This window comes from Babylonia areolata, chromosome 26 (genome assembly GCF_041734735.1).
Source record: "Babylonia areolata isolate BAREFJ2019XMU chromosome 26, ASM4173473v1, whole genome shotgun sequence".
Taxonomy (NCBI): domain Eukaryota; kingdom Metazoa; phylum Mollusca; class Gastropoda; order Neogastropoda; family Buccinidae; genus Babylonia; species Babylonia areolata.
In genome coordinates, this window is record NC_134901.1 from 17,746,495 (window position 1) to 17,766,602 (window position 20,108).

General features: G+C 41.4%; 1 protein-coding gene across 9 annotated transcripts in view; it reads left to right on the top strand.

Annotated features, from left to right (window-relative positions):
- The window catches only part of LOC143300762 (F-actin-uncapping protein LRRC16A-like), a 97,754-nt gene that overhangs the window by 58,175 nt on the left and 19,471 nt on the right, over positions 1–20,108 (top strand). For 5 of the 9 annotated variants that reach the window (XM_076614676.1, XM_076614678.1, XM_076614677.1 and 2 more), the window contains 7 exons: positions 529–673; positions 2,013–2,132; positions 2,567–3,051; positions 5,095–5,246; positions 7,309–7,741; positions 9,737–9,862; positions 16,082–16,297. In XM_076614676.1, coding sequence (XP_076470791.1) covers positions 529–673; positions 2,013–2,132; positions 2,567–3,051; positions 5,095–5,246; positions 7,309–7,741; positions 9,737–9,862; positions 16,082–16,297 — 1,677 coding nt within the window. Of the gene's footprint in view, positions 1–528; positions 674–2,012; positions 2,133–2,566; positions 3,052–5,094; positions 5,247–7,308; positions 7,742–8,410; positions 8,445–9,736; positions 9,863–16,081; positions 16,298–18,454; positions 18,488–20,108 lie in introns of all 9 variants that reach the window. The other 4 variants (XM_076614680.1, XM_076614683.1, XM_076614681.1 and 1 more) reach the window with 4 other exon arrangements.

Here is a 20,108-nt window from a genome sequence, read left to right on the forward strand (position 1 = left end):
CTGTAAATGACTAGTATGTAACAGTCAAGGATACTCCGAGCAGAAGAGAATGAAGAGTGCCAACCACATCCAAAACTCAAGTCACACTCACACAATGATGAAAGAAAAACAATTTACTTATTGAACAAAACAGAGAGAAGAATCACTAGTTTGAAGAATAACTGTACACAACAAATCTGAAGTCGTCGTGATGTGACATCTGAACAGGAATTAGATATACCTCAAAACAAACAGATCACTGAGAACAAATCAGTCAGTAATGGGGGGTGGGGGGTGGGGTGGGGTTTGAAATTAAAACAAATAAACAAGGAATCTAGATAAAAGATGAACACATTGTCACTGCTGACAATAACAATTTTCTTTCACTAGTTTTTCCCTCCAGAGCAGCCAGATAGTGCAACAAAGTAAGCCAGACAGTGCAACAGACTAAGCTGTCACATCTCTCTGTTTGTGTATGTGTGTGTATGTGCTTGTTTGTATGTGCTTGTGTGTGTGTGTGTGTGTTGACACCTGACACCTTGTGACCAGGTTTCACTGGTGGGGAGGAGGCATCAGAGGACGGCGTCAACACATTCCCCATCCTCAAAGCCAGTCTAGCAGAGCAAGAGCCTGACCTGGACAGGAGCAAAGAGCGCGGTGCCAGCAGCAAGCACTCCTTGGAAGAGACTGTCACGTAAGTCACCGAAACAGAGTGACTCATTGTCTTGGTTTTGAGTTACGTTGATTTGAATTTGTATTTGTATTTCTTTTTATCACAACAGATTTCTCTCTGTGAAATTTGGGCTGCTCTCCCCATGGAGACCGCATCGCTATACTACAGCGCCACCCATTTTGGGGGTATTTTTTCCTGCGTGCAGTTTTATTTGTTTTTGGTATCAAAGTGGATTTTTCTACAGAATTTTGCCAGGGACAACCCTTTTGTTGCCGTGGGTTCTTTTACATGCACTAAGTGCATGCTGCACATGTGACCTCGGTTTATCATCTCATCCAAATGACTAGTGTCCAGACCACCACTCAAGGTCTAGTGGAGGGGGAGATAAATATCGGCAGCTGAGCTGTGATTCGAACCAGCGCGCTGAGATTCTCTCGCTTCCTAGGCTGACACGTTACCTTTAGGCCATCACTCCACTACGTGGACTGAGACCTATGTTGGTGATGTGATCATTTCATGCTGTTTCTGTATCTTTTAACTTCTTCTGCATTCATGGACTGTGACTCCCACGTTAACTGTGTGAGTGGGATTTTATGTGCATGACTGTTTTTACCCGGCCAGGTAGGCAGTCACACTCAGTTTTTGGGGTGTGCATGCTGGGTGTGTTCTTGTTTCCATAACCCACCAAACACTGACAAGGATTACAGGATCAATAATGTGTATATTTGGTTTCTGCATGCGTACACACGCAAAGGGAGTTTAGGTGCTAGCAGGTCTGCACATATGATAACTTGGGAGATCGGAAAAATCTCCACCCGTTATCCAGCAGGCGTGCTGAAACTGAGGATCAGACTCAGGAAACTTGTGCGAGAATCCAGGAATCCAACCATTCGACCACAGTACCTGTCATATCTTTAACTTGATTAGGGTTTTACATGGACAGAGTCAGACGTGGGTGAATTTATTCTTTTAACATTGTTTTAACCGACCTTTTAACTTTATTTGTTTTCTCTTCGACTAGTTTTAGGAACTGATGGGTATTCAGCCCTGAAATGAGAGCCCTTTATGGCCAGCTAGGCTTTAACTCATTCAGCCCTGCACCCGAACAATGTTCTGTTGTCATACTTTGTACGGCTACCATGTTCCAACTATATCTGTGCATACAGTATTTCCAGCTATGTCCACTCATGTCAATTTGAAGGAGATAACGTTTGATTTCAGTAAAAAAATTAGCGTTTTTCCCCATCAGTATGACAGGGAATCTTGTTGAGGCCGAAAACTCCATCGAGTTGAATGGGTGAAAAACATGATATGGTTGGGGCCCATGACAGAGGCTCCATGTTGAAGGCTTTGTTTTCAGCCCCAAACCAGAGAAGAAGAAATGGTCCCCCATGAGCTACATCAAGGACAAGACGGAGAAGAAGGAGGAGAAGGAGAAGGAGAAAAAGGAGGAGAAGGAGAAAAAGGAGGAAAAGAAAGGGTAAGTACAGCAGTTGCCAGCAGTGCATTTGGACGTTTCATTTTTGAACTTGAATGAATGTGATGGAGGGAGGGAAGGAAGGAAATGAAGCCGGTGATAAAGAAAAAAGAAAAAAAATAACTGAAAACTGTTGTGGGTGGGAAGGAGAGACATAGGTATCAGAATAAAAGCCAGGTAATTGACTGCTTTTGTCTTTTGTACATCATCATCATCATCACCTTCATTTATCATCATCACCACCATTATCATCACCATCACTGTTAGTATCATCACCATCATCACCATCATTATCATTACCACCATCATCACCACTACCACCATCACCATCATCATCACCACCACCATCACAATCATTATCATCACCATCATCACCTGTAACTCTCTGTCATCCCTGACTCCTCAAACGTTGTGTGCACCCTGTTTTGGTTTTGCAGCATTTCAGGGTTCAGCAACTTTTTCCGCAGCAAAGGCAGCAAGGCCGACTCCAAGGACAAAGACAAGGACAAGGACAAGAAACACGAGTCAGTTCACAAGGACCGGCCCGACTCGGGGCTGCCCACCCAGACAGAGTCCAGCAAAGTGTACAGCCGCAACAGCAAAGTGGACTCCCCGTCCCCCCAGTCCCAGCGCCCGGACTCCGCCCTCTCTATGACCCCCTCCCCAACCCCACCCCCTGTGGCTGTTGTGGCCAGCTCGCCCAAGGTTGTGGTGCCACCGCCATCGTCTTCCTCATCGACAGACAAGGCCCAAGAGGAGAACTCTGTCAATGGCAAGGTGAAAGCCTTGGGGGGCAGTGAGGTCAAAAGGTCAGACAGCGGCCGGGAGGAGGAGAGGTCGAGGTCGAGTAAGTCGAACAGCAAGTCGTCCACACCGGAGGAGAAGGAGAAGGAGGAGGGAGAGACAGGGGTGGAAAGTCAGGGTGAGTTCCTGTGGTGGTTGTCTGGCTGGGTTTGTCTTTGTCTTGTGGCTTCTTGTTGTTGTTCCATGTTTTGTTTTGCTGCTTTTGACGATAGTGTTTCAGTATCTGTTTGTTATGTGTGTATGTGTTTGTGTTTTGTTTTACAATTTTGTTTTGCTGCTTTTGACTGTAGTGTTCCAGTATCTGTTAGCTTGTGTGTGTGTGTGTGTTTTTCTGTTTTGTTTGCCAAAGGCTGTTTTCATTGATATTCAATGGCATACATGTGTATTTGTAACAGAAGTTACATTTGCTTTGTCATCTTCTTCTTCTCATCTAATATTATTATGTTGTTGTTTTCAAGAAGGTTGAACTGATGACATTTTTTTTAATGATGACAGAAACAAAAGCAAATTATAGCTTTTTTTCTAAAAAGAAATATGAAATCATCTGTGTGACGAAGTGTGAAATCATCTGTGTGAGGAGACTTTGGATATTCAATAATCATGGAACTGTGGATGTTGCCATCTGAGCTCATAAGTCAGTGTGTGCATTAGAATGTCTTTGAATGTTTGCTTTATTTTTGTCTTTGTGAAAAAGAGAGAACGCATAAAAATTCCTGGCTGTGAATATCTTACACCACTATGCCTGTACATTCACAACACACACCACTATGCCTGTACTTCCACAACACACACCACTATGCCTGCACATGCACAACACACACCACTATGCCTGTGCATTCACAACACACTCCACTATGCCTGTACATTCACAACGCCACTATGCCTTTGCATTCACAACACACACCACTATGCCTGTACATTCACAACACAACTATGCCTGTATATTTACAGCACACAGCACTATACCTGTACAACCTGTACATTCACAACACCACTATGTCTGTACATTCACAACACACACCACTATACCTGTACATTTACAACACACACCACTATGCCTGTACATTCACAACACACACCACTATGCCTGTACATTCACAACACACACCACTATGCCTGTACATTCACAACACCACTATGTCTGTACATTCACAACACACACCACTATGCCTGTACATTTACAACACACACCACTATGCCTGTACATTCACAACACACACCACACACCACTATGCCTGTACATTCACAACACCACTATGCCTGTGCATTCACAACACACACCACTATGCCTGTACATTCACAACACACACCACTATGCCTGTACATTCACAGATGCATGACAGATACACAAGCACTCCCAGCCTCTCTGTGAAGCCACATTTCTACCTTCCCAGGTTCAGTCCACAGTTGGCTGCTGCTATTTTTCTGTCTACAAGCTTTCTCTTTTGCTTTGTCAGATCTCAACACTCAGCTGTTTCAGGTCTGGCCTATACACCTACCTCTTTCTGACCCCCCCCGCCCCCCAAAACCTCTCCAACACCCCACCCCCACTCCTATCCTCTTTTCCTGCTTCCTGGTTTACAACTTTTCTAGCTTTCTGTACACATAATTATAAGTTTTATCTTTCATTCCTCTCACTGAATTGGAGCTATGCACGCATGTGAATGACTGGTGCGTAAGCATTTTGATTTGCTGAGATTTAGTGCTGTATAAATACTTAAAATTGTTATTTTAATGTTGTGGGGGAAGGTGGCAAAATGGTAAAGATGCTTATCTGCCAGTGCAGTGCCCACAAGGGTCTGGGTTTGAATCCCGGTCTCACGCTTTCTCTCAGATTTGACTGGAAAATCAAAATGAGTGTCTTGTCATTCAGATCATGATGAACTGAGGTCCTGTGTGCAGCACACACTTGACACACTAAAAAAAAAAAAACCAGTTGTGACATACGTGTGTTGTCCTCGGGCAAAATTCTGCAGAAGAAAACAGCCCACTCTGGTACACAAATATGCAAGCACTCAAGGCCTGATTAGCGTTTTGGGTTATGATTCTGGCATCTGCCTAGCAGATGTGGTGCAGCGTAAAAGGATTTGTACAAATGCAGTGATGCCACTTTGGGAAGACCCAAACTGGTGATTATAAGTGAAATGTTGTGTGTGTGCAGAAGACAAGGAGGGGGAGGGGGACAAGGCGGAGGACCCATCACCGCTGCCCCGGGTACACAGGAACCTGCCTGCCATGGGTATGGGGTTCGGGGCCAACGTCCTGGCCGACCTCAAGGCTCAGAAACGCTTCTCCACACGCCTGCCCAGTCCTGTGAGAGTTGATGGCTGTGTGCTAGCTTGGAGACTGGTTTCGATCGTTTGTCCTTTGTGACAGAGATTGTTTTCTGTTGGTTGTCCTTTGTGCCAGAGACTGGTTTCTGTTGGTTGTCCTTTGTGCCAGAGATTGTTTTCTGTTGGTTGTCCTTTGTGCCAGAGACTGGTTTCTGTTGGTTGTCCTTTGTGCCAGAGATTGTTTTCTGTTGGTTGTCCTTTGTGCCAGAGACTGGTTTCTGTTGGTTGTCCTTTGTGCCAGAGATTGTTTTCTGTTGGTTGTCCTTTGTGCCAGAGATTGTTTTCTGTTGGTTGTCCTTTGTGCCAGAGATTGTTTTCTGTTGGTTGTCCTTTGTGCCAGAGACTGGTTTCTGTTGGTTGTCCTTTGTGCCAGAGATTGTTTTCTGTTGGTTGTCCTTTGTGCTAGAGATTGTTTTTTGTTGGTTGTCCTTTGTGCCAGAGATTTTCTGTTGGTTGTCCTTTGTGCCAGAGATTGTTTTCTGTTGGTTGTCCTTTGTGCCAGATATTGTTTTCTGTTGGTTGTCCTTTGTGCCAGAGATTGTTTTTTGTTGGTTGTCCTTTGTGCCAGAGACTGGTTTCTGTTGGTTGTCCTTTGTGCCAGAGATTTTCTGTTGGTTGTCCTATGTGCCAGAGACTGGTTTCTGTTGGTTGTCCTTTGTGCTAGAGACTGGTTTCTGTTGGTTGTCCTTTGTGCCAGAGATTGTTTTCTGTTGTCCTTTGTGCCAGAGACTGGTTTCTGTTGGTTGTCCTTTGTGCCAGAGACTGGTTTCTGTTGGTTGTCCTTTGTGCCAGAGATTGTTTTCTGTTGATTGTCCTTTGTGCCAGAGACTGGTTTCTGTTGGTTGTACTTTGTGCCAGAGACTGGTTTCTGTTGGTTGTTCTTTGTGCTAGAGACTGGTTTCTGTTGGTTGTCCTTTGTGCCAGAGATTGTTTTCTGTTGGTTGTCCTTTGTGCCAGAGATTGTTTTCTGTTGGTTGTCCTTTGTTCCAGAGACTGGTTTCTGTTGGTTGTTCTTTGTGCCAGAGACTGGTTTCTGTTGGTTGTACTTTGTGCTAGAGATTGTTTTTTGTTGGTTGTCCTTTGTGCCAGAGATTGTTTTCTGTTGGTTGTCCTTTGTGCCAGAGACTGGTTTCTGTTGGTTGTCCTTTGTGCCAGAGATTGTTTTCTGTTGGTTGTACTTTGTGCCAGAGATTGTTTTCTGTTGGTTGTCCTTTGTGCCAGAGACTGGTTTCTGTTGGTTGTCCTTTGTGCCAGAGACTGGTTTCTGTTGGTTGTCCTTTGTGCCAGAGACTGGTTTCTGTTGGTTGTCCTTTGTGGTGGGATCCTTTTTCTTCTTCTTTTTTTCTTTTTTTTTTCGTAATATTTTACACATCAGTTTGAGATAATGACTCTAACGCAGGGTTTCTGACCAAAAAGGGGACTGAATTAACTCGGCAAATGCATGCAAGGAAGTGACTATAAAAGTAACTGGCATGGGGGGGTCAAAAGTATTTTGAATGGTGAGCATTATGTGAGAATGTCAGTTAAGGTGCATCCAGCTGTTTGTAAGATACCATGCCTACTGTAGACATGGATGCCAGTGACACAATGAATTTCTCTTGGAAACAAAAGGAATCTGTAGCATTTTAGTTTTAAGTTTCAATTCAAAATTACCTACATGTGTGAGTAGACTGTAAATGAACAGTACCACCACAAGAGGAAGACTGCTGATGTGCATGTGCATACTTGCACCATGGATGCAGGCACGCATGTGCGTACCTGTCTACACTTGCTTGCATTTATAGGCGTACAAAAGTATGCATATATAAGTGTGCACACAAACACACACACACATACTTAAACGCACACATGCATGAACACACACACACACACACACACACACACACACACACACACACACACACACACTGACTCACTCACTCACCCACCCACGCACTCACTCACTCACTCACTCTCCATGAGTGCAGAGACATTCCCACACAGATCCATATTCACGAACCCACACATAGCCCAGCGTTCACATGAACTCCCCACTCTGACAGGAGACGGAAACAAAGGATGAGAAAGACGGCTCACCGACCCTGCCCCCCACAAAAGAGGACAAAGCAGAGGTGGAGACGAAGAAAGAGGAGACCAACAACAACCACCACCAGCACCAGGTTGTGGCCAATGACAAAGAAGAGTCGTCCCTGAAAGAGAAACCGCCCCCACCCAAGTCTCCGCAGCCCAAGTCGGAAAACAATGGAGCTGCCCCCAAAGTGGCCTTACTGCCCCCCAAGCCAAGCAGTGGGGACAACAGCACAACCCCCAAGCCCGCACCACGAGCACTGCTGCCGCCCAAAAAGCCTGCTGTTGCTGCTGCTGCTGCTGCTGCTGCTGATTCTGCTACTTCTACTTCTGCTTCCACTGCTACTGCTGCTACGTCTCCGTCAGGGGATTCCGGGAGGTCCAGTTCTGCTGAGACAACTACTGCAGGTCTGTTGTGGAAGAGGGGAAAGGGGGTGAGAGTGAGTGAGAAGAGGATGCATGCACGCACGCTTGTGTGAGCATAGGTGTATGCATACACTCACACACGTACAGACTCGCATATATACATACCCACCCACCTGACACACACACACTTACACACACTGTATAGATAGATATACCCACACAAACACACACACTTAACTGTATGAATAGATATTTCCACACAAACACACATACTTATACACACTGTATAGAATTACCCACACAAACACACACACTTAAACACACTGTATAAATAGACGTGCATTTGTGTGCGCACAGAGAGATAGAGAGAGAGAGAGCAAGAGATTGCATGTATTAAACGCTGAAAGAGATTTTTGCCAATGCACAGACACCTACAGGCATGCATCCAAGCTACACACGTTCATACACACATGTACACAGGCATGAGAATACAGATTCAGAAACAGGGATGGGCACACATGCATGCACATACAAACACACACACACTAACACTCATCACACACAGTTTTGTTCAGCTATTTAACATAATGCTGTATCATGATGATATATGATTTTTGATGCCATGGGATAATAATACAACAGAACTTTAGCAAAATATGACAGTGTTGCAGTTGTTTCAGACACAGAGTAATTTATTGCAATGATTTTCAGGAAATCGCTAACCCCCTCAGAGGCACACTAACATGTAAGATTGCAAGACCGTTTGGGCTGAGAGGAGGGGGTTTGCAATATTTGTATATAGTGGAACATCTCTCCTGTTGGAAATGAATAATCACAGCATGAAACACTGTCTTTACAACAAAGACAAAGTGATTCAGAGCCGTCTGGCATCAGTTGTCTTTTCCCTTTGTTAATATAAAAAGGAAAGAAACATTTATCTTTTATCTTTTGATGTATTATGAAATGTCTGTGTACAGTCTTCTTTCAGTATATCATGAAATGTTTCTACAGATGCATGTGTTGTGCTCTCCTCAATCTTTACTTGTCTTAGTATACAGTTACATGCAAAACATTGCACATGAGCCATGATGTTAGCAGTACATCATACAGGTATTGAAGAAAGAGAGAAATAACAGTTGAAAAAATGCATAATTTCAGCACAAATAGTATGTGTTGTCAATTTTATACTGACATACAGAAAATGAGCAATGGCACCATTGGAATAATAGATAGATTACATTTACATTTTTTGCTGAAAAAGGATCATTATATATATATACACACACATGCATGTCACTTTGATTTTTGGAAAAGAAACTTAACTAAGCATGTTTATTCCAGTGATGGTATCTGCAACTAAAGTATTATGATGGAGAGGGGTGATTATAGAAGCATGAAGACATGTTTCTTTTCTTTTGTGCTTGTACATATGTATATATACGCTTTCTTCTTTCCAGATAGATAACTTTGATTGTATGTAGACTTTCTCTGTGATAAAGAAACTTGAACATGTGTTCAGAAATGAAAGCAAACCACACACACCACACAGAGCCACTCACACACACCACACAGAGCCACTCACACACACACACACACACACACACACACACACACACACACACACATACACACACACACAATCACACACACACACACACACAATCACACACACACCACACAGACTCACACACACACATACACACACACACACACCACACAGACTCTCTCTCTCTCTCTCTCTCTCTCTCTCTCTCACACACACACACACACACACACACACACACAATCACACACACACCACACAGACTCACACACACACACACACATACACACACACACACACCACACAGACTCTCTCACACACACACACGCCAACACACATATACACACCACACACCACACACACACCCTAACCTCCCACTTAAATTGTATGTATGTGTATATATATATATATATATATATATATATATATATATATATATATATACACACACACACACATCTGACACGGTTCCTGCTGTTGCATGTGACATTCAGCCCCAGTGCCCAGGCCTCGACCTGCTCCCCCCGCCAAACCCAAACCCCCCATCACCGCCCCCAAACCCAAACCCTCCATCAAACGAGACTCCCCCCCCTCAGACGAAGACCCCAACGGCAGCTCCGGTGAGTGTTTGAGCCATGATGATGGATACCACTGTGGTCAGCCGGGAAAAAGAAGGTTGCATGGCATTCTTTTATCACAGTCCCCAGGCCTTCAGGGGTTTGGGGGGAGGGGGGGATTTTTTTTATTTATTTTTTTTTTTAAATATGTAATTTTTGTTCCTCACCATTTTATTTGTTAGCTCTCTGGCTCCCTGTCCTAAGGATGTAGAGTGTATTATAAATACCCATTATTATTATTATTACTATTACTATTAGATAATTATTTAAGTCCTTTGCTGATGTTGCTTCATGGCTTTTTTTTTCTAAGAGGAAAAGATTTCATGTATACCTTTTCTATGCTAGAAGTGACCAAAAAAAGATTATAAAGTAAGTAGAATTTCAAAGCCATGCAAAGATCTGCAGGAAAACCTTTAATTTTTTTTCTTCTTTTATCACTTTTCCTGAACCGTTGGACAAGATGTAGGCAATACAGCTGAGTGCATCCAAAACAGGACAGGAAGTAACTTGACTTTTCTCACAACAAACAAAAACCATCCAGATACCTAAAGACAGCGACTTTTTTGATCAGATGGAAAGTCTCCTGTTGGATGAGGTCACCACAGCAAGAGACTCATCTTTTTGAAGACATCATATTTAAAAAAAAAAAAAAAAAAAAAAAAAAAAAAATTGATGATGCTTAATCATTCGGTTTTGCCCAAGTCCGGCACTGAAGATTCTGATACAGAATACAGTCCATACGAGACCAACAGAAAGAGACAGAAGAAGAAAAATGACGCAGTGATATATTTGATATTTGTAATGCATGAGAATGGGAGTGGTCTATTCCCACAGTCTGTTGCTGCTAGTGGTGTTGAATGCTGATACCAGACAGGCTTTGTTTGTTTTTGAACCCCAAACAAAATGATGTCAACAAGTGTTACATCAGTTACATGGTGTTTTGACGACAGTGTGGGTGAAAAATGGTTCGTATTATAGCCTTTTTTTTTATTTCTTCTCTTAAATCTTCTTTTTTTTTTTTTTGGTGCTGTATATTTTAAGCCTGTGCATGAACTGTTCTGAAGTCCTCAAAATATCCACAACATTTTGGACTGGAATAGGGTCCAGGGGTACAGGGAAAAGAAGAGGTGAAATAAAATATATATTTGTGGATCCTTAAAAGAAATGAAAGGAAGAGCAGAACCTTGTGAACATTGCACCTTTTTTTTTTTTTTTTTTCTTTTTTTTTAGTGGACAGTAGCTGGGGTTGTAGGCAGTCCATCATAGATCCCTTCCTCCTGACTGTTTCTCTCATGTAGTACTCTTAAACTTGGCCATGCAACTTTTCTTTTCCTGTTTTTTTTGTTGTTTTTTTTGTTTTGTTTTTTTCTCTTGGTCATGAATATTTGATGTGTTGCATGTAAATATAAACAGGTTGTCAGTAAGCATAAAACAAATCTGAAATAAGACTTTGAATTTGTTTGGAAGGTCATAAGTATATGATTATATATATATATATATATATATATATATATATGTGTGTGTGTGTGTGTGTGTGTGTGTGTTAGTCTACTGTTATCTGTCTGCCTGTCTTATGCCTTTATATTCACTACATACACATATGTATATTTGCTTGCTTGAGTTGATATCCTGGCATTTTTTCTTTGTCTTTTCAGAACCTGTACATTCGATCTTTTTCGATGTACAGCTTATACGCTTGTATATCCACATGTGCCATGGTACACACACAAACAAGCACATGCATGCGCGCACACACACAGACACACACACACACACGCACACACACATTTCTTAATATTGTATTGATGATATACATGTATAGATAACATGTACTTGTTGCTGTAGTTTTATGTTCATGCAGTGGAAAACAGTTTAATAACATCAAGCCTCTTCGCCAAAAAGCAGCTTCTATTTAATTACAATAACATTTTTGATAGATTTTCCAGACCTGCCTGTGGTATTATTTCTCCTTTGTAACTGTAATGAAAAATACTCAAAGCTGCTCCAGTTCCATTTAGTGCTATCTTTATATGTACACACACACACACACACACAACACACACACACACACACACACACACACACACACACACAGATATATATATATTCTTTTTTTTATCTCTGAATTTAGAGGAAATGATTGTTAAAATCATATACAATATAGTATGTAGTTTGATATAACTGAGTAACTCTTTTTTGTTGTTTTTGTATCTTTTATTCACACACTTAGAGTCACATGCTTAACCCCACACATATGCACATGCACACACTGTACACTACACACCCACACACCCACACACACAAATGTGCACACACATGCACATTACACACACTCCACACACTACACATGCATGCACACTCATACTTTCAAGAGCATGCTTCATGCCACCAAGGAGCATATCAGACAAGTGGAAATTGAAACTGTTTGCTTCTGAGAAATAAAGTTAGGGCAGGCAGGTCTACATTTATTGACAACCATTTAGCCACTGGAATTGTTTGTGGGGTTGATTTTGGTGATTGTGTGGTTGGTTGGTTGGTTGGTTGGTTTTAACATTGCAGTTGGTTGGTTGGTTGGTTTTAACATTGCAGGTTCAGTTTTTAATGCAGTATTTTATGTTGAATGTGTCATTTTGAAAACTATGCATTCCTGTTCCTGCTCTCCTTTCTTTGTCATTGCTTGTGTCATTCTCATTTTGTGTCTTTACTCCCTCTCTTTCGGTTTTTGCATATTTTGTCTCTGTTTTTCTTTTTCTCCTGTTTTTGTTTGTTTTTCTTTCTGTTTCTCTTCCTGGTGCATTTCTGTTATGCATGTGTGGGTGTATGTGTGAATGTGTGTCTTCATTTTTTACATTTATTTGCTTATTTATCACCATTGTTGTCTTATTTATTTATTTATTTATGTTTTATTATTATCATTTTATTAGTATTACTGATATTATTACTACTACCTTTTTCTATATTATAATTATTATTTATTTATTTATGCAAGCTTATCTATTATTTATTCCCCCGTTTTTTTGTTTTTTTTTTGTTGTTTTTTTTTGTGTGTGTGGTTGTGTGTGGTTTTTTTTTTTTTTTTTTTTTTTTTTTTTTCCCCAAGGCCTGACTAAGCGCGTTGGGTTACGCTGCTGGTCAGGCATCTGCTTGGCAGATGTGGTGTAGCGTATATGGTTTTGTCCGAACGCAGTGACGCCTCCTTGAGCTACTGAAACTGAAACTCTCTTCCTCTTCCTTCTCTCTTTTATTTTTCTGCATTGTCTCGTCTCCTCTCTTGTGTGTGTGTGTTTGTGTGTGTGTGTGTGTGTACTTGCATCCATATATGTGTGTTCTTTCTCTCACCCCCCAGCTGTGTGTGTGTGGTTGTTGTTTTTTTTTATAATCTTTTTCATTCCCCTCAACCCATGACTGTGCTTTCCTCTACACTGTTGTCGCTGTTCACTTTCTGTTCTGATCCATCTTTCTCCTCAGCACCCTGATGGCCCAGCTTTCAGGGCTTTCATTTGACAGCATGGAACTGTTCCTAAATGACATAGTCTTCTGTGTGTTTCTTTTTCTCCTCCTTTCTCCTCTATGTTTCCTCTTTTGTCTTTTTTCATAACTTCAGTTTCTGGCCTTTTCTTCTGCCTCTGTTTCGAATGATAACCGAGTGCTGCAGATGCATGAGAGATGATTTTTGATTGGCTGTAAACCAGAACGCGCTTGTCTAGTTTCTGACAGCCTGGTTGGATTCTTGTTGTCGCTTTGGATCTTTCTTGTGTGTTCTGTTGCTTTAGTTGAAGTCGTCGTTCAGACTTTGTTCCTGTTTTCTTGTGTCTTTTTTTTATTTTTATGTTTCTATGCTTCTTACCCCCTGCCTCTTATGATTGCAATGCTACTAGTGGCGTGTTTTGAAGACTGGGTTTGATGCTGTACATAGCTGTGTTACTGTGCCTGATTTCTGCCCCCCTTGTGACTGGATAGCCTGTGTCTTGCGTGGTCTGACGGATGGTGTTTGTGGTTTTTCCATTCAGTTTGGTGCTGGTGTACAGTTCTCTTTCATCCCCTTGGGTGGGATGGATTCTGCTTTTGAGTTTCTTGTTTTGGGAGGATTTTCTTTTGAAGGTGTGGTTGTAAATATTCTGTAATTAATGGTGACATGATGGTTTTTTATGGTTAAGTTTGTTTGGTGTAATTTGTACTTATTTCATTTTTCTTTTCTCACTGGTTTTGATACTCAGTTTGTTCATTTTGATTTGCTCACATATTTGTATTCACACTTTATTCACACTGTGTAAACGGGTGGGTGTGCAGAAATTAAGATATATTTCTACTTGCGAGGAAAATGGGCATAGAAACTGAACAATTTTGAATGTTAAACAGTAGGAAAAAAATATATTCAGACAGAATCACAACAGATAAAAAGACTGCAGTATGTTTTTAAAGATTTTTCAAGTTGAGGTCATCAGTGATTTTGCTTTTTTTCTCTTATGAACACATCCATAATTGAAAATGATGTCGCTATAATGTTTAGTACCCAAACCCAGATAGAGTGAAGATTATTGACTGTTATGATTGTTGACTGTGCTGCAGTAGCTGTCTGCTCTGTTCCTTCACTGTGCACTGCTTAAAACAGTGGTATCTTCTGTCAGTTTGTGGCTTGCGTCACAGTGTCTTGAACCATGGTCGTCCTGTCCGGTTCTTCTGATGGTAGTCAGCTGTCCTGTGTTTCTTTGTCATCTGTCAGGTCATGTATGATGTGGACATGAATCTTGGATAGGAAATGAAAAATGTGCCATGGTTTTCAACTGTATACTTTCTGAATTTTTTCTTTCAGTTTGCTGAGGTCATCTGTGCCCGTAAGTAGCTTGTGTTGAACAATGAGATGTGGCATCAGAACTCTTTTCTTGGAGACTGGTAACAGTTAAAAGGGGCTGTTGATTCCATCTGGTGTTGTAGGCTGGGCATGGCGAGTTGTTGGTCTGATATTGATGTCGTGATGGTTTTTGTTGTGTGGGCAAGACAGACATGTCATCTGTAGTCTGCTTTCGGTGTGTGACTGGCTTGTTGGCTCCAGCTGTCTGTTTTCCTGGGCTCACTTTTTGGACCATTTCACCAGATCTTGTCATGGCAACGGGATATGTCGGCAAACAGGTATGTTTCTTCAAGGAAAAGAGGTCAGTTGGTCAGCGTTGTTTTGTCACCCATGTTGTTGCCTCACTGAGGAGACCTTCTCCGCTGTTTTGTCTTGGTTGCTGTGTGTGTGTGGTGTGTCCTGTCTCGTCACTGCTCCTGCTGCCTGTCATCACCCTGATTCACTGACCCCTCTCCCCTTCTCTTCCTGCCACCTCTTGGCTGAAGCCTCTGACTGTGGGACAGCTGGAGATCGCAGGTCAGTATGATCTTTGGATCACCGTGGCTGCGTTCCGAATGAGTGAAACAGGTCCTTTCTGGTTTTTTTAGGCCCATCTTTTGTTTTTTTACTGTGGCCCCTCAAACAACAACAACAACAAAACACACAAAAAGAACCTGTGTGCAAAAAATCCTTAGATTTCCATCTCATTACTTTCCTGCGTATGAATAATTACTCGCTGCCCTCTTCACATCCTCCCCTCTCTCCATATCTTCTGTCCTCTCACCTCCAACCTCCAGTCATTGTGAGTGTATTACTCTGCTTTCAGGTCCAGCTGTCTACCTTTACTTGTTAGATTCTTTTCCAGAGTGGCTGAGAGATGATTGACATTATCTCCCACTTCTTGTCTGCTGGTCTTTTTATGCCCAGCCCTTTTCCCTCCTCAGCCTCCCCCCACCCCTCATCATCCACCTTCCCCTCTCGCCACTCTTCCACCCCTTTCCTCTCTGCTCTCTCTCTCTGTTTTTCAGCTCAAGCGAAGAAGCATTGATCTTTCTTTTAAGTCTTTGTTTTCCATGTTTCTCCATGTTTTTGGCGTTCTCCTATTATTATTGATGAAATCAAGCGACAACTCCTCTCTCACTCCTCTCCTGAGTGTCTCTCTTTCCACATGTTGTCTTTTAAAAAAGAAAAGTCTTTTACCCTCCTGTCTGTGTGAAGCTAGCTCTGTTCCCCCTCCTTCCACATCTACTTTCTCTACTGTGTTTCACTGCTGTTCAACCGAATTGGGGGGAGAAAAAGAGAGAAAGAGAGAAAAAAAAAAAAAAAAAAGCGCCTTCACTGGACGTGTCCATATACATCAGATATTTTTTTTGTGCTTCCTCCTCTTGGAGATTCTCCTAAACAAGGGGAGGCCACTAGCACGGCAAGTGAACCCAAGTCAGCAGAGGGTGAAATCGTCTACGATTCTTCCACTCTGCGTCTGTCGGTCAAAGACAAGATTAAGCGCCTTAGTCAGGTGAAGTTTGAGCCCCCGTCATCCTCCCTGGCGGGGCAGAAGAAGACGACGTCATTGCCGCGCGATGCCAAACTGCCGGACAGCCTGACAGGTTAGTGAGTACGGTGGCACTGACACGGGGAGTTGTGATGGCATCTCCAGGGGTTGTGGCTTGAATCTTGTCTGGCTAGAGGCTGCTTTGAGAAAGTGGAACTGAAAGAGGAGGAGAGCTGATGGGTTGGTTGCCCTTTTGTTGTTTGTGTCTCCTTTGCTGTACGTGTGTGTATAGTCATGCAGCTTAGACTTGAGGCATTTGGGCATCTTTGTGTGATGGGCTGTTTTGTCACAAAAGTGTACGTGTGTGTGTGTGTCTGTGTGTGTGTGGTTGGGATGAGATGGGGGCAGGGGGTGGGGGAGGGGGGGGGAGTTGAGAAACAACTGAATCAGGCATTGTTTAGTCGGCAATGAAAAGAAATTATATTGAAATGTATACTGAATTTTTTAATGTTTTATTATTATTATTATTATTATTTTTATACAAAAATTGAAACAAAAGATTGATTTTTTTTTTATCAACTTTTGTATCATCACATATAAACCCACTTTTTTTTCTTCTTTTTTTTTTTTTTTTTAAAGAAAGAAAAGAAGCAAAGGTAGTGGGTGGTTCATATCATATGTACAACAATTATAACATAACCCTCCAGCAAAGTTCCATTTTCTGACAGTAAGTTATGCTGCCAACAATTTCCAGTGTCATTGCTTCCCAAAGCTGGAAGTCTATTGCTGTCCCATATTTTCTTCATTAACCAATTCATTAATCTATCCTGTCAAAAGGGAATAACGGTATACTAAAACTAACATTTTGAAGTGCTTTTTTTTTTATTATTTATTTAATTTTTGTTTATTTGTTTGTTCACAATTCCCTTGAAATGTTCACCTTTTAGTTGTATATTTGTTCGGTTTTTTGTTTTTTTACGATATTTTCTTTATTTTTAATTTTTATGCACCTGGATTTGTACCCACTTGTTCTTTTTAGTGAACTTTTGATTGACACCAGGCAATACATACATATATATATATATATATATATATATATATATATATATATATATATATATAGTTGTTTTTAAGCACTTCACATCATCTATTTTGTGTCACAGATAAATTATTTTCAGCACTTGCACTAACACTAAAGAACGACAATAGAAAATACATAGTGTCACTAACACCACTTTATTAAGACTGAATTCAGGTTGCTTATAGTTTGAATTACTGCATTGTGAAAGAAACACATCATCCTACTCACTCACTCCTTAACTAGTACGGTCCATATAAAAGGGGGGAGGGAGGGGGCACAAGAGCATCATTTAATCTGTACTATTTGTGTGCACTTTTGAAAGACTCCTGTTATTTTCACTGCTTTGATATGTGAATGCAGTAGTTCCACACAGATCACAGAAGACTCTGCTTTTAACATTGACAGGTGTTGGAAAGACAGGTCTGGTTCTTATCTGTGATTCTTTTACCTGTCATGATACATGTCAATGGATGGGGGGAAAAAATCTAGAACAGGAACAGGAATTGATTTGTCATTGCCAGGATTTTTTGTTACACTCAGGTTTGTAACCGATAGATTCTGATATATGCATGTTGGTGTTGTCTTTGGTTGAACAGGAGGATAATTAGTGTTAACATTCAGCATCAGTAGGAATATCTATACACACCACAGTGACAGAGAGGCAGGGGTGGGGGCCGGGGGGATGAAAGCGTATGGAAGAGACAAAGAAATTGAGACGAGAAAAATGAGGGTTTGCCCGTGAAAATAATGCTTGCTTCTGGTTCTGTGTGTGTGTGTGCTTTTTTTTCTTTTTCTTGGCCATTATGCATTTCCACTTGCTTGTCTTTGCTCCCTCTCCTTCCATAGATTTAGACAAAGAAGACCTTTGATTTGTGTGGTGAAAGATGTTACCATTTTATTGATTCATGCATGTCATTTGGTCATCAACCTCCTGAGCTGTTTTAGGTTTCATTATCCTTCATTGTGACTGGTTTGCCATTGAAAGGGTATAGTATCAAATTATCAGTTGTAGACAATGCCAGATCAATGTTTTTCCTGTTTGTACTCTTTTCTTTCATTCATCACTTTTGGTATGTATATACTGTGTGTGAGAGGGGCAATATTATTATGGGTGCCCCGTTTTGAGTGTTTACCCCTGTGTAATTTGATGACCTTGCCTTGACCTTTGTGCTGTGCTGCTTGCCCAATCAGGAACGAGCTAAGCATGGCTTGGCCCGAGGAGCGGTAAGAGTCTTTGCCCCTTGTCAGCTTGCTTCCCTCTCCACTGCCTCTTGTTTTTGTCCACTTAACCACCTCTTGTTTTATTTACCTCCCCTTTGGTTGTCATGGAGACTGATTTGAGTTTGGTTTGGTTGACCATGTTGACCATCACTGTTGAAGATGACAGAGATTTTGTTCATTTAGCCAGTTTACTTTTACATTTTATTTTCAGTTTTATATCATTATTTTTCAGGGGATCGTGATTTTTTTTTTTTTTTTTTTTTTTTTTTTTTTTGTTAATAGGGGGGGCTGGGAGGAAATCTCTATCTCTGTATCATGTTTGTTTTGTTGTTGTTGTTGTTTGGTTTAGGGATTGTTTAAAGACTGGCTGTGTTTCAATCATTCCTGTTGTAAAATTCTGTTATTTTGCTGTTTTCTTGCATTTTATTTTTTGGTTCCTCAGCTCAGCATGAGTGTGTTTTGATGTGTTGTTTGCTGTCCTGCGTGTAGTGAGCATGTCAGAAAGTTGCCCTGTCAAAACTATTGTCACCCTGTGGAAAATTGTCACCCTGTGGAAAAATTGTCTCAGGGGCCTACAGTAATGCTGTATTTCAATCAGTCATCACTTTTTGGGAAAATGGAAATTAAGATCTCAATTGTTAGTGTGACTATACAATAAAATTCTTACTGTGCTCTTGATTAATGTTGTTCAATCATTGTAGGTAAATTCTGTCACATCGTCCGGGTTTTGGGCTTTGTTACTTAACTGAATAATAAAAGTTAGTTGAAAAGTTGTAGAAAAAAGGGACATTTAAGTTTCCTGTTGGCGCCCATGTATGTGTAATGGTATTTGATAACAGTATTCATCTTTACAATACTTGGTCAGCGGACTACAGGGTCATTAATGTACACACTTGACCGCATACATACACATGCTGAAGAGCTAGCAGGTCTTCTGTTGACATGAGGTTAAAAAAAAAAAATCTCAACCCATCACTGGCATCAGCCATCAGACACTGACAAGATTTGAACCCAAGACCTTTGGATTGAGAGTCAGATGCTTGAACCACTCAGCCTGTTGATGTTCTATTACTAATTAGTTTCTTTTTTATGATGAATTTATCTAAATCTGTCCTTTTTTTGTTGTTGCATCTTTGTTGTTGGTTTTCCTGTGTCCGAATGATTGGTGTCTAAACATTGTGTACCGTCCATTGTGTGTGCTAAGTCCCTGAGGACCAGACAGTGAGGATGACCTGCATGTGTAGCCATGGTCCCCACCCAGCATTATTTGAGTGTGTCAGTGACTGTGATGCTGCCCTTCCTTCCAACAGTCTGAACAAAAAGTGGAAAGTGTGTTGTTTTTTTCACTGCTGAAGGCTTTTCACCTTCAGTTAGTTTCCTCCCCAAGTACTGCTGTGAGCAAGAAACGAGGAAGAAAGATTTGGCAGTGGTAATGTGGTTGAAATCGTTCAACCCTTGTCCTTTTTCCTCTGCTGTAATCCCGGTCTTACCTTTTCTCCCAAGCTTTACTGGAAAACTCGGCATCTCGTCATTCGGATGAGATGGTAAACCATTGTCACACGTGCAGCACGCACTTGGCGCACTGAAAAAGAACCCATGACAACATGAGTGTTGTCCTCTGGCA